Consider the following 14,643-nt stretch of genomic DNA (forward strand, 5'->3'; position numbering starts at 1 on the left):
TACTTGCAAGCACGTGCCTTACTGCCTGAACCATTTCCCCAGCACATGATCAAGGTATACAATTTATATACCATAAAATTCACTCATTTTGAGTGTGGAATTTGGTGAACTTTAATAAATTTACTATTGCCAAAACCATCATGCTAATATTTTTAGAATATTTCCATCAAATAAGAAGCGTACACTTGAAAAGAAACGCCTTCTGAAGCAAGACATTATAGTGTGATTTCAGTGCAAAGGACTTACGTTCTTTGTTTGTTTGTTTGTTTTTGTTTTTGTTTTTGTTTGCTTGTTTTTTCGAGACAGGGTTTCTCTGTGTAGCCCTGGCTGTCCTGGAACTCACTTTGTAGACCAGGCTGGCCTCAAACTCAGAAATCCACCTGCCTCTGCCTCCTGAGTGCTGGGATTAAAGGCGTGTGCCACCACACCCGGCCAGGACTTAAGTTCTTAACTGAAAAGATCTATTGACAGGCATACTATGAGTGGGCAAGATTCTTTTTAACAGTTATTTGGAGTCTCAGAAGACTCTAGGAGATATAATTAATGGAAAGCCCAGAAAAGCATCTCCCTTTGTTAGGCGGCCATTCCCAGAGGTCATCTAACTATGCGTGCCTGACTAAGGGCTCTGTGCTATATAAATCTACTTCATTTCCCAATACAAGAAGCCCTGTTAGAGGCAGGGTGTGCTCAGTGAATATATGTGACAGGCAGTGAGAGAAAGAATGACCCCAACAAGAGAGGACGCGTGTCTGAGTGTCAGAAGAGAGGCAAGAAAGAAGAGACACAGAGAAGATGGGGTAAGAATTCGACAGGAAATGTCTTCATGTATTAAATACCAGCACCGCAACCTTCCCACCCTGTCTATGTGGATGGATTGGATCATGACCTTACCAGCCAGTCATTCACACCCTGGGAGGGCTGTGGGCAGTCACCTTCTCCCCACACACTGCTCCAGATCACAATCACCTGTTAGCACATCATCTAAATGTATTTTTGCTTAGTGTTCTAAAGGAATGACCGTGAAAGTATGCTAAAGGCTTCTGTCATTTGGGTGCTTTGAGCTGTGACCTCCCATTGTGCACTGGGACACTAAGCTGTGCTTGGGCTCCCTTTACAAAGCCAGATAGAACAGCTATTTAGTGGAGGTGAACTTGGGACTCTAGAACATTCTTTCAGAATGTAGTTAGCTTGCTGTAAACAAAGGAGACAAAGGATAGGAAGGTATAATACTCAGACCAGCTCAAACTAGCTGAGACAATTTTAATGAATGAGTGATTGGTTAGATGAATAGGCAGCTGAGGGAGAAATTTTAAGAAGAATGGCTCATCAGTCAGTGTGCTGATGGATACAGGTTACAGAATGATGGTTACGAGCTCCTGGGTATATGTGCTGAGGTTTACATGGCTATGGAAGAATGTCATGCCCAGCTAGACCCAACTCTTACTTAACTACAAAATTTTGTATAACTTGTGTATGTGAGAGAGACAGACAGACACACACGTACACACATACACACACACAAACAGAGAGAGACAGAGAGAGAGAGAGAGAGAGATATCAAACATGTGATTTTAACATCAGGGACCCTCCTTAATCAATCTTTATCTTATTTTTAAGATACAGTTCTCACTGAACCTCAGTATCACTGGCTGAATTCCCACCCACTGAATTTATTGGCCTCTAGGTAGCAAATACTAAGTTTGCTTCCTTTTTGTGCCATAAATCAAGTTGGTCAAAGGTATGAGGCAGTAGCAAGCGAGGCAAACATGGCCCCACCTTTGTGGGATTCCCTGTAAGGGCTAGGGCGGGGCCAGGAAAGGAAGACAGACAAACTTTACATAGATGGGCATGCTGGTACGTGATTACAACAGGCAAGTGCTATGCAAAAATACAGAGTGCTAAGAGAGAATGAAGCAAAGGACCTAATGTTGCCTCTCCATCAAGAAAGACTCTTCCCAAGCAGCGACATCGAAGCTGGGATCTTAAGTAATAAGTGAAGTCTAACAGCTAAAACTATGCAGAGGGTTGAGGTAGCCTAGCAGGGAAAGGACTTGCTACCAAGCCTGGTGACCTGAGTTCAGTTCCTGGGAGTCACATGGTGGGTAGAGAGGACCAGCTCCCACAAGTTGCCCTCTGATTCCCATGTGCATGCATGGCGTGAATATGCATGCACACATATAATAAATAAATAATTATTTAATTCGTTTAATATGCAGAGGTTCAATAGACACAAAGGATGTGATCCAGCAGTTGGCTGAGCAATAGACAGGCAACCTTTGGGTTGTCTTTGCTCTTTTCCAAGCTATGTTAAGGCTTTCTTTGCTTATGTAAATGCGTATGCACTGGAAGATGTTCTGTAGAGATCCACACTAGCTGGGAAGCTTCAGAACAAATGCAAGCACACACAGTCCAGCCTAATTAAGACAATGAGGAATGGGGCTGCAGTGCATCCTTTAGGTGTAACTTACAATCGAGGTTATCACTTTTTTCTTTAGATTCTGAGTCTCTAAGCATATGTGAATTGTGTTATTGCTCTCCATCAGTTTTGGAGCACCCTTACCCAGGATGGGCCACGATATGCTCCCGGCCAGCTGGCAGTCCTCCGCATGGGAGCTGCTGCTTTTACAGACTCTGTAACCAGGGCCTGTCCCAAGACTCATTCCAGAGCCTCTTCCTGTTCAGTTTTTAGCTACTGAAAGAATGCAAATTTTCTATCATACTATAGAAAGTGTGATAAAACAATAGTCATGTGTCTGTGATAGCCTGTCTTTATTGTCAACCTGACCTGATTGAGAGTCACTTAAGAGATGATATAGATCACTTCAGGGTTTACCTGTGAGGATGATTCCAGACATTAACTGAGAGGGAAAGGTCCTCTCAGGACATAGGTGGTCCTGTTAGGCTGGGGGTTAGAGCTAAATGAAATAACAAGAGAGAAGGAAGAAACCTGATTAGACGTAAACATTCCCGTTTCTGCTTCCTTGTGTGCTGAGGTATGAGCAAGTTACCCCACAGGCATCCTGGCACATGGAACTACCTGCCACCATACCTTCCTCTCCATTATGGGCTGTTTCCTTTCAAACTGAGAGCCAAAATAAGTCTTTCCTCCCTTAAATAACTTTGTGTCAGGCATTTGGTCACACCAATGAGAAATGTAGTTAAGACTTCTGCCAAATAAAATCCTCCTAATTGGAACTAATTGCAGAAGGGCTGATGTGTAATTGTCAAAGCGCTAATTATGAAAATTTTCCAGTCTCATATTTAATACGTTCAACACCATCTGTTGTCACAAAGCTCATGCTGAATGAGCTTATCCAGGTCAGTTGTCATCTGGGGCTAATAAGAACTTCATTAACCTACAGCATCTTAGGCAACATGCCATGCTGGCTTCATAGCCTTCCCACCCTCACTTGCGAGTCCTCATACGTGTAGAAAAAGACCTGTCAATGTAGAATCAACTCAATTATAAGATCACATAGAAAGGCAGAAACACACACAAGCTTCCGTCCTAATGCTTGGATATGTTAAAAATCCCAGGCCATCTGTGGGAGCAAGAAAAGCAAGGACCTCCTCTGTCATAAAGAACAAGCAGTCCCTGCGTTATCCTGCCTTGGTGGTGACTCTTATTCTTTTAAATGCCCTCCATAAGGATGCCTTTACAGAAATTTACCAAGACAAGGAAAAAAAATCTTTTCCCACTGTCTAACTTATTTTTGAAGCATCACTTCTTTTAAAAATCACTCCTTTTATAGAAGAGAAAATGAGTCTCAGATATTTCAGTCCTGTGTACCCTTCTTTGCATTTATGGGACTCATCCAGGGCCAAGGTGTAGGAAGCATTGTACATGCCAGTGACTCTGGGCATGATGCCCTGAGCCCTGCCTTTGTTTTGTTCTCTCCCTTCCTCATACTTGTCTTTTAGTAGTATTGGTCAGGGTTGACCAGATGTCCTTCTTGACTTCTATGAAATCACTTTTCTCCTTTGTTTCCTACCTTTATGTTTAATCCTTAGTTATCTCTTTCTTGGGCAACTCATCACTAGTCTTATGTCCCCATTTTCTTTAACCTAGCTACCCTCTCTTAGTAGAAGATGACACCTGTCCCTTGGCTTGACACTCTGAAGTTTAGACTATAGCAAGAGCTCTACTCCTTATTTCTCTATCCAGTAGACATTTCAGTTGTTCATATCCTATCCAGGGCTCTAAATCTCTGTTACCCAACATGTGACTCTTAACACTAAGTAAAGTTAGATCAAATTAGAAAATCATTTCTTTGGTTAACTAGCCACGTGTTGCTGGTGGCTGGAATATTGGAAAAGAGAGAAAATGAGTATTTCCAAAGTTAGAAAATTCTTTTTCCCAATACCCTAGATAATTTTACTCTTCCAAAGCTATAGATTTATCAAGGTCCTTGGACTAGCTAGGGCTTTCTAATGAAAAAAGAAAAAAAAAAGACAATAGGTAATGACTGGTTGGTTGCTTGGTTGGCATAGGTTCATGAGACTAAAGAGATATGCCCCACAGTCTGCTATCTGTAAGGCAGAGAGAGACAGGGAAGTCACTGATATAATTCAGTCTACATGTAAAAACATGCAAGCCAGAAGAGCCAATGGTGTGTAGATGCGTGTCTAAAGGTGAGGAAAACCAGCATTTCAGCTCTAGACATCACACAGGAAGCAAAAGAAGTAATTTTTTTTCTTTCATCCATGTCTTATTCTATTCAAACTCTCAGCAGATTTTGTGCTACCCACCCATGTTGGGGAGGGCTGCCTGCTTCACTAACTCCACCAATTTAAATAGCAATTTCTTTCAGAGATGCCCTCAAAAACATACTTAGAAACTGTGGTCAACCAGAAATCTCAGCATCCAATAACTCAGTTAAATTAACAGAGAAAATCAACCTTTGCAACTCCCATTTCAAAGAGTGGTATCACCACCTACCCAGTCCTCAAGTCAAAAACCAGGGATGTTCTGGAATCTTGTAACTTTATTTGTGAACCCACTGTATCTTCAAAACATGTCCCACCTCTATCCAGTGACCTTGGATACCTATGTTCCTCAGGTAGATAGCAACCCCTCCTTAGCCCCCCCCCCCCATCTGTCTGTCTCTGCTCTAGATCATACAACCCATCTCCAGCAGCAACCAGAGTGAATGGGGCAGGGGGATGTGTGAGATCAAAGTACACTCTATGAAATCCCCAAAGAAATAATAAAAACATGTTTACTCTTTTGAGAATACTCTGTTTTGATCTGTACCCTCTTTTTAATTGAATTATTAGTTTCCTTTAATGCCCAGTTGTTTGAGTTCTTGATATTTTTTAGATATTAGCCCTCTAGTGGATGTATAGTTGGTTAAAAAAAAATCTTTTCCCAGTTTGTAACCTGATACTTTGTCCAAATGACAGTGTCCTTTCGCTTACAGAAGCTTTTCAGTTTCATGGAGTCCCACTCATTAATTATTGTTCTTTCCTGTGTGTACCACATCTCCTGTTCTTCTCTTCTCCTCTTGGGTACTGGAGATGAAACCTACAACCTTACATAGGCTAAGTACCCCTTCCACGGCTGGTCCCATTGTCCTTCCTCTTTTTATAAGGTTACTAGTAACTAGGATGAGCTGGTTTTCCTTAGTTAACGTTTTCAAAGGCCCTCCTCCAACTAGAGCTACTGAAGTATACTGGAGAGTTAAGATTCCAATACATTTTAGGGTAGAGAGTCGGTTCAGCCCCATGGCATGAAATATAAAGACAAACTAGCCAGAATCAAAATGTAATGGTACACAATGGGTTAAACTTTTCTGGTTCACTAGACAGAAAGGCATTTGTTTGTGTTTTGGAAATCTCTGAACAGATTGAAGCTTGGCAGAGATTGTGAAATAGAATTCTAAGAATAAATTGTTTTTGAAATTATTAAAGTAGGGTTTGACAAAGGAGACAGTACTGATGGCAAAGGTGAGGAGCAATAAAGTCTCAATCTCATTGTTAAGGTGGAGGGGGTCTCCCAGTAGCAGGGTGTGTGGGAACCAGAGGTCTATGCAGGAATGGAAACAATGAGCTAGGATGGGAAAGGGAGAGGCTACCCTGACTGACAGAGGGATGTTGTAGGCAAGGCTGAATTGAGACTTGATTGATACAAAGTTGGAGAAGGGAAACATGGCCTTGTCAGCCAGCATTAAAAATTGCCCTCGTCTGCCCTCTGGGTCTCAGGGATTCTCTATTGAAAAATGCTTTGTTGGTAGAGTCTTTTAATCATGACTTGTATGGTTCGAGAAGACCTCTCCTCCAGGCACTAAATATAAAGAGAACACTGTATTCTTAGGAAATGCATGTTTCTAGCCCTGGCTGAGATGGAAGGGGTACTTGAAGACCACATTGCTCTTGTACTATGCCAGTATGTCTTTCTCTTGTGCCTCATTATAGGACAGTCTTATGGAATGCCTTATGAGAACCTGTCGTACCTACAACATGACACTCTAAAGAGTCTTCTTGTTAGTCAGTCACGTGTAAGCAACGGTCTGCGGTAGACTAGTGGAGCCCATTCCCAGCCATCACTGTGAGCACTTCCTGTGGTGAATGTGTGGGTGGGGCTGTTAGAAGGTGTGATAGTTGCCTTTCTCAATACTGTTACTAAATACCTGACAACAAACAACGTTAGCAAAGAGATGATTTTGGCTTATAGTTTAGGGCAGCAGTTCTCAGCCTTCCTAATGCTGAGACCCCCTTAGTAAAGTTCCTCATGCTGTGGTGGCCCCCAACTATAAAATTATTTCATTTCTACTACAATGTAAATATCTAGTGCATAGGTTGAGAACTGCTGGCTTAAGGGGATATAGCCCATCATAGTAGACAGGGCATGGCAGCAGAAACATGAAGTAGCTGACCACGTTGGGTCCACAGTCAAGGAAGGAAGACACCACAAGAAATATAATACCAAAGTCCCCATTCCTCACCTGTCAATGAATCACTTCCTCTAGTGAGGCTCCAAAGCAGCACCACCAGCTAGGGACAGTGTTCAAACGTATAAGTTGATGACTAGCATTTCACATTTACACTCACACCGTAACAGTTTTCCATACAATTTTACATAATAAACAAGCATCACATTTTAAGGTAACAGAACACTGTCTTTTAAAATCAGGTGGTGGGGCTGAGGAAGCAGCTCAGCGGGCAGTGTACTTCCTATGCAAGCTTCAGGATCCGTGTTGGACTCCTAGCACCCAGCACTGGGTGAGTGAGACGGGCGGGTCTCAGCGTCTCACTGGCCAGCCAGTCTGAGCAAATCATCGAGCATAAGGTTCCATGAGAGAGCCTGTCTCAAAAAGAAAGGTGGGAAGTGATTGAGGGAGATACGCAACATTGACCTCTGGCCTCCACACATACACACATTGGCCTCCACATACCGATATAAGTGCACATGTGTGTGTGCACAACAGGAGGAATAGGAGGGGAAGGAGAGAATATCAGGTGGATAAGTCAAATACATGCAAACTATAGGGTTTGCACAGTACTATAACTCATGGTATCCTGACCGAGTTACATGGTACAGTAGTCTGCAATAGGGCAATCTAAGTTTAAAGCTTTCTCAGTACAGTAAATTTTGAATGATATTATGTCTCTTGACAATTATTTTTTCCACTCACAGGGATTTACATGGCTTAAAAGTTTTACAAATAAGCCAAAATTGTACTGAGATTATGAAATCAAAGTATTTCACATTTGCATATTTAAAATTGACACATGCTATGATAGCATATACTATAATAGGCAAAGAGGATGAGAGGCTGAGCGACAGAGTTGAATAATGTTCTAGAGGACATCAGAGCTGGAATTCAGGAGAGGGATAAATCTGGACCATCTTTTCTGTCTTGTTTCTTGGTGTCTGATAGCCAAGTTGTCTTCCTATGTCTGTATTTCCTAGGTTGAACCTCCCCTTCCATGCCTACTTCTATAAGTTGGCCTTCTGAAGCTCACTGAAAATTAATACTCATTATATTTAGATTCTGACCATGTGGTATGTTTAGAAAATGATTGGGGGGAGGCTGGGGATAAAGCTCAATAGAAAAGTACTTGTTTTGTAAGCATGAAGACCTGGGTTTGATCCCCAACACTCACATAGGAAAAGCTTTCAAGTGAGACGGCGTCTTAGTTTGGGTGTTATTGCTGTGAAGAGACACCATGACCAAGGCAACTCTTATAAAGGACAGCATTTAGTTGGGGCTGGCTTGCAGGTTCAGACGTTCAGTCCATTATCGTCTCAGTGGGAAGCATGGCAGCATCCAGGCAGACATGGTGCTGGAGGAAAGTTCTACATCTTGATCCAAAGGCAGTAGGAGGAGACTGTCTTCTGCAGGCAGCCAGGAGGAGGGTCCCTTCTGTACTGGGCAGAGCTTGAGCACTAGGAGCCCTCAAAGCCCACCTACACAGTGACACACTTCCTACAACAAGGCCACGCCTATTCCAACAAGGCCACACTTCCAGATAGTGCCGCTTTCCATGGGCCAAGCATATACAAACCACCACAGAAAGTATGTCCCTATAATTGTAATGTTGAAAAGGTGAATACAAAATTCTCCCTGAGGTTTACTGATAAGACTAGACAACTGGCATTGACCTCTGACCTCCACATGTCTGTGCACACATGTGTACACACATGCTGGCATATACGCACATATGCATATACAAACACAGAGGCACTTAGGGCTCTATTCTCATCTATGAATAAGCCTGTTTGTATAATGAATGAATGGATGACTAGTGGATTCTTTCAAGTGAGTTCACTATAAAAACTGTTTTGACTGGGTCTCTTGTGTATTAATTTTAGACTCCATGCAGTAGCCTACATAACTTCAGACTACCAGCAGGAAGCTGGTCACCAGAAACAGACTCTTGGCTTTGGACCAGAAGCATAGCTAAGATAAAATCCATCTTTATAACTCACCTAATCTATACTATGCTAATAGCAATAGAAAACAAAGACAGCTGCCATTAATTCATTGCACTGCACAACCCAATATTAGGGTTCTCCTCCCTTCCCCAAATCGCCTGGTAACTCGCCCCATCCTAGTTTCCTCCTGATATTTTAACATGGAGCTTTAAACTCTTACAGCAGAGTCTTGCCATAGATGAATTTTGCTGAGAAGGCAGCCTCTCTAAACAGCCCACACAGGTCAGCCAGCCGAAGGAAGAGACTTGTGTCTTGCCATGAGTAAACTCTTTTCTCTGTTGATTCTGGAACAGCAAAGCTTTTCATATCTGTTTCACAAGTAGTTTTGAGAATAAGAAGGTGTCGTGCTCAGTGTAGGAAAATACATTTTCTCACAGCCCTGGGGGAGGGGCAAGGGGAGAGGACTAGAAGCATAGGTTAATTCTCCTGGGAGCTCTCTTTTTGGCTTGTGGTGTCCTTTGTGGCAGATGGGACAGAGATCTCCTTATAAGGATCTAATTCCATCATGGAGGCCCCATCTTATGACCTTACCTCAACCTGAGGATGATCCACAGGTCTGCCTCAAATGCTATCACTTTAAGACTTACAGTTTCCAAGCAGGAATTGGGGGATGTGCCTGTTTCTTAACAGTGGGCTTTGAAACTGCATGCCTCGTGAGATTTTTTTTTTAAAGCATAAAGTGATTTGCAAATTTAAGATTTCTTTTTAAATTAATATTGTTACTTTTTTTTTTCCTGTCAAGTTTCTAAACATTTCCCCAGAGCCCTGGTTTCCAAGGAAACCAGATTCTTCCTGAGCGATGTTCAGAAGTAGAACTCTGATGCAATCTGAAGTTTAAGAAGTAGGATCTTAAATGTGCAGATAGGAAGGCCCGTGGCAGCATGTACCATCCTTTGTCACTTTGGCTTTCACGGCACACGGCTGCCCCATGGCAATTCACACATTTTCATCTTACAGAATCCATCAAGACCTTAAATATCCCACGGTAGAAAAAAAAGACCTTCTTCCAAGGGTAGTAAGCACATGAGGTTCAAGGGAGGCAGAAGGGTAGGCAAGTCTTGGTCATGGGATGCTCTGTCAGGACTCTGTCTGGAGGTGAGAGAGTCGGTAGGTGGGAGGGGTCAGGAGGTGGGAGGAGTCAGGAAGTGGGAGGGGTAAGGATTATTGCCTGTCCTCTGGCCTCTGCAGAGGAGAAGAGGTGGTAACAGACTGGCCAGGAATGGGAGAGCATCATTGGAAGGTGGATTGATACTAAGGGATAAGGACAGTCTTAACCCTGTGCAGCTACTCATCTATGGCTAAGTGCATAGATCCACTGATGAGTGATGGGCAGCCAGGAAAGGCAGATTGAGTGCTGAAAATACCCGTAGGACATCCACGCTCATCTTGCCCCACAGCTACCATCTTCCTATGGTAGTACAGCCCCTGGCTCTGCAATGTCAGATATTGAAACACTAGAACCCAACAGAGAATGTAGAGCCTTTGTATCACTTGCCAAGACTGGACATCTTAGGAGCTTGACTCGCTGCAGGATAGATTGTTTGGACAGCGTGGCTGTCTGAGATGCTGTCATCTTTGTTGTCTCCACTTCTTTTCACACTTTGGGTTGCTTTTTATTTCTCCTGGGTGTCTCTCCTTTCTAGAATGTCAGTTTTCTCTGCAAAGGAAACATTATCCAATTGCATTATTGCTTGGAACAACAACAGGTAATGGAATAAAACCGAAAAAATGTGGGTCTTTTATAGCTGCAGTTGTTTTTATTTTCATTATTAGCTTTTTACAGAGACAGCTTCCGTCAATCCATTATTGCACATTAATTGCCATGACTTGCAGAAAGTGACTCATACCTTCGTGTCTGTGTGTGCACTGCTGATATCTATCTTATTGTATTAAAACTATAAAGAAGAAAAGAGTGGTTTTAAAAGCTGGTTTATGGTTTTAATATTTCTAATAAATATATGTTTTCTGTGGTTTTGAGAATTCGGGAAATTTTTAATAGTACACCCCTTGAGTTTATTTCCACAAGGCTTTAATTATTTGGCTAGAGTAATGTTCTTTTAGAGATATGTATATTCTCAAACGTTGAAGGTAATCTGTTGAATTGTTTCTGCTTTGGGCTGTGCGATGCAGTGCTCTCCTTTTCATTGTTTTACTTTGAGTCACAGTGGTTTCACCATGTAGCCCAGGCTAGCCCCAAACTTACCCCAGACTTCCAGTCTCTGCATCTCAAGTCTTGGGTTTGGGAGTATGCACGACACCTGGCACAGTGTCCTTTCCCCACCTTCTTTCTTTCCTATACATTTCCAGTGGCTTTGAGAATCTGATAACCTTCAAGGATGTGCACCTATTCCTTGTTAAAAAAGCTGACTAGATTCATCCACCCATTTAAATAGATAGAAAGGTCTGAACATCTAAAGGGCACTCCTGTACTTAGTGTTTTAGTACTAAATTACTAAATTTACTAGTCCAAAATTAATCAAGAACCCACCCCACCCCTGCTAAGAGGCCAGTATTTGGCTCCCAAAGCTGTCTTGTCATGAAAGACACACACCCCTTTCATATACACACAGACAAAGATATCACAGTCCAATGTCATGTGCTGATATTGGATGACTGGATGATGCTTAGCCAGGGAGGCCATTTTGACTTTGTGTTGTCATGACACAATAGAAAATAGAAGCCAACTTCAGGAAAGATTTCTTAAGAATTGCTGTGCCACAAAGCTTGGGTTTTGTTTGTTGTTGTTGTTTGTCTACTTTTCTTTTATTCCAGACATGTTTATTGCTGTGACATGGGGACCTCTTCTAGGGATTGCTTCTAGAGAAGAGGTTGGGCAAGTTCTAAACTCAGAATCGGGTTCATGTTTTTAAATTACTTATAAAAATAAAGTTTGTTCTTTTACCTCTTGAGAACTCTTAGCGATGATTTTACATGCATCATTTGGCAGCCCTCCAGTTTCTAACATCTTATTTATTTGTTTCACAGTGTGTCTGGTGGAGAACTCTTCGATCGGATAGTGGAAAAGGGGTTTTACACAGAGAAAGATGCCAGCACTCTCATCCGCCAGGTCCTGGATGCCGTATACTATCTCCACAGAATGGGCATTGTCCACAGGGACCTCAAGGTGAGGCCATTGCACAACAATACCATCCAGCCATTTCACAACCCACAATGCGCCTGCTGGAGAAGGCTGGCTATGGCAAAAGGATATTGAGAAGAGAGAGGTGGAAAGGGCAGTTGTGTAGTTTTGGGGTATCAGTGCCTTGAGGCCCAGACATAGCTTAAAAGAGAATGAGGATCAATATTGTGGTTGGCCATAGTTTGCAAGCTTCTGTAACCATCAGGCAGCCCATGGGGACACAGAGAGGTGGGTGTGTAGTAATTCAAGACCCTTCAAAGAACATTCTGTAGTGGGAAGAAAACTATGGAGATCCTTCACTCTAAGAGCTGAATGGTTTTGATTTTGTCAATTTGACCTAAGTTAGAGTCATCAGGGAAGAGGGGACCTCAATTAAGAGAAGGCCTCTAAAGGATTGGCCTGTAGGCAAGACTGGGGCCATTTGTGATCAATGATTAATGTATGAGAGTCAAATCCACTGTAGGCACTGCCACCTCTGGGTTGTATGAAAAAAAAAAAAAGCAAGCTGAAGGAACCTTGGAGATCAAGCCATTAAGAGGCACTCCTCCATGGCTTCTGAATCAATCCTGCCTTCACATTTCTGCTTGGAGCTCCTTCCCTGACTTCCCTCAATGACAGATTGTGACCTGGAGGTTGTAAGATAATATAAACCCTTTCCTACCTAGGACGCCCCTGATAGAGCTCTTCAGAGTCATGTCCCACCTCCAGTCCGTTTTAAACACACCAGCCAATGAAAGAGGGGACAGTGTAGAGTAGAGAAAGAAGGTGTGCAGTACAGTAGGTTAAAGGAGCTTACGGTTACATCTGTCTTCTGGTGTCCTGAAGGCTCCTCTCTCCTCCTCTCCTCCCCTCCCTCCCACTTCCCTCTTCCCTCTCCTCTCTTCTCCTCTTCCCTCCTCTCATTTTCCTGACTCACCTCCTCTTCCCCTCCTCTCACTGACTCTCTGCTTTCTTTACTTCCTTCCAGTTGGTTTTGTCCCATTGCTTTTATAAGTTAGAATTTCGCTATAACCTGGCAGTGGTGGCGCACGCCTTTAATCCCAGCACTTGGGAGGCAGAGGCAGGCAGATTTCTGAGTTCGAGGCCAGCCTGGTCTACAGAGTGAGTTCCAGGACAGCCAGGGCTACACAGAGAAACCCTGTTTCAAAAAAAAAAAAAAAAAAAGAATTTCGCTATATAGCCTGAACAGGCTCCAGAACCCCAAGTCTCTGGCCTCAGGATCCTGGGTGAGGAGACTATAAGTAATCATATTTTCTTTGTGGGGTAAGGGTATTGTGATCCTTCATCTATTATCAGTGAAGTGTTTGGACCTTATAGTGGCCACCTTAGTGTCCCATTCCCTCCCCATCCCCCAGGTCTCAGTAGCAGTTATATACAAAGGCTGGAAAGACAGTGAGAATATCACTGTTGAGCCCAGGCTATGATGTGACTCCATGCTACAATCTCACAGGTCCAGCCTCCACAGCCTACTGCATGAATGAGGCAGACATACATGCCCTAACAAATATGCACCCACTCAAAATGTAAATCCAAGGACTGCATCACAACTACGCTGCCCTTAGCTTCGGGAAGATAGAGTCAATTAGGCCTTCTGGAAGTACATCCATTGCAATAAAAAGATGGAGGAAGATGGTCTTGACAACTGGGCTTATCCTTGTGGCAGAACACAGTGGCTGTGTTAGGATTTTTGTATGATCTCTTTCTGAAGCTCCAAGGAGTTTCCTCCATGTGGTCTTACATTTTCATCAGGTCCTAAGAACATGAAAGCCACCCAGTCTAAGCTACAGCAGCAGACAACATGATAGTCTTCTGAGAACAGAAGCATGGTCTGCAAATCTACCCCAACCCGTGAGCAAACATGCCTACTTCTCCTTCCAGACAGATGTTCTGATGTCTCCTGGACCCCTGGGAAACTGCTAGAGACAACTGAGTATCCTGTTTTGTTAAAAGGGAGAAAGGAAGTCTACCAATCCTACGTCAGACTTGGATGGATTTCTCAGCTCTGCCCTATTGGTATTTAGAGATGGAGGACTCTGTGTGGGCATCAGTTCTGGGCTCTGTAGGATGTTTAGCAGCATCCCTGACTTCTACCTGATTTCCAGCACCCTTCCTGGAGTCATAGCAACCAAAAATGTCTCTAGACTTTGTTGAATGTTGTTCACTGAGGAGCAAAACTGCCCCCTGTTGAGAAACCTGAACTCATTGAGTCCATGCAGCAGTAACTGTCCCAGGAATGTGCTGAGATCTTTCTAAGGATGTTGTAGAAATTATTATGAAGTAGCTTGATAGTATTAGCTCTCAGTTGTCATACAGAAATTCCATAATATGTAGAAAATCATTTTTCAGGGGAGACCAGGCCCTGCAGAGCCCCACCTCCCTCCACAACCCCTGGTAGGGAGGATAGTGGTGGGTGTGGTGAGATGCTCTTTATGGCACACAGCCTTCACACTGTTCCTGGCTTTTCATCCAGACCATCCCTTAGGTGACCCCTTGGCCACCCTCAGCTCTGCCTCTTTACTCTCATTGGCCAGGAGCCTTGCTGCTGTTGCCGAATCTTGAGTCAACT

The 14,643-nt window shown here is 43.1% G+C and overlaps 1 protein-coding gene across 3 annotated transcripts in view; it reads left to right on the forward strand.

The window, feature by feature from the left end:
• The window catches only part of Camk1d (calcium/calmodulin dependent protein kinase ID), a 401,559-nt gene that overhangs the window by 320,310 nt on the left and 66,606 nt on the right, over window positions 1-14,643 (forward strand). For all 3 annotated transcript variants that reach the window (XM_021150928.2, XM_021150944.3, XM_029473783.2), the window contains exon 4: window positions 11,924-12,062. In XM_021150928.2, coding sequence (XP_021006587.1) covers window positions 11,924-12,062 — 139 coding nt within the window. The remainder of the gene's footprint in view (window positions 1-11,923; window positions 12,063-14,643) is intronic.

The sequence above is a fragment of the Mus caroli genome, unplaced genomic scaffold, assembly GCF_978045245.1.
Source record: "Mus caroli unplaced genomic scaffold, Mus_caroli_1 scaffold_2, whole genome shotgun sequence".
Taxonomy (NCBI): Eukaryota; Metazoa; Chordata; class Mammalia; order Rodentia; family Muridae; genus Mus; species Mus caroli.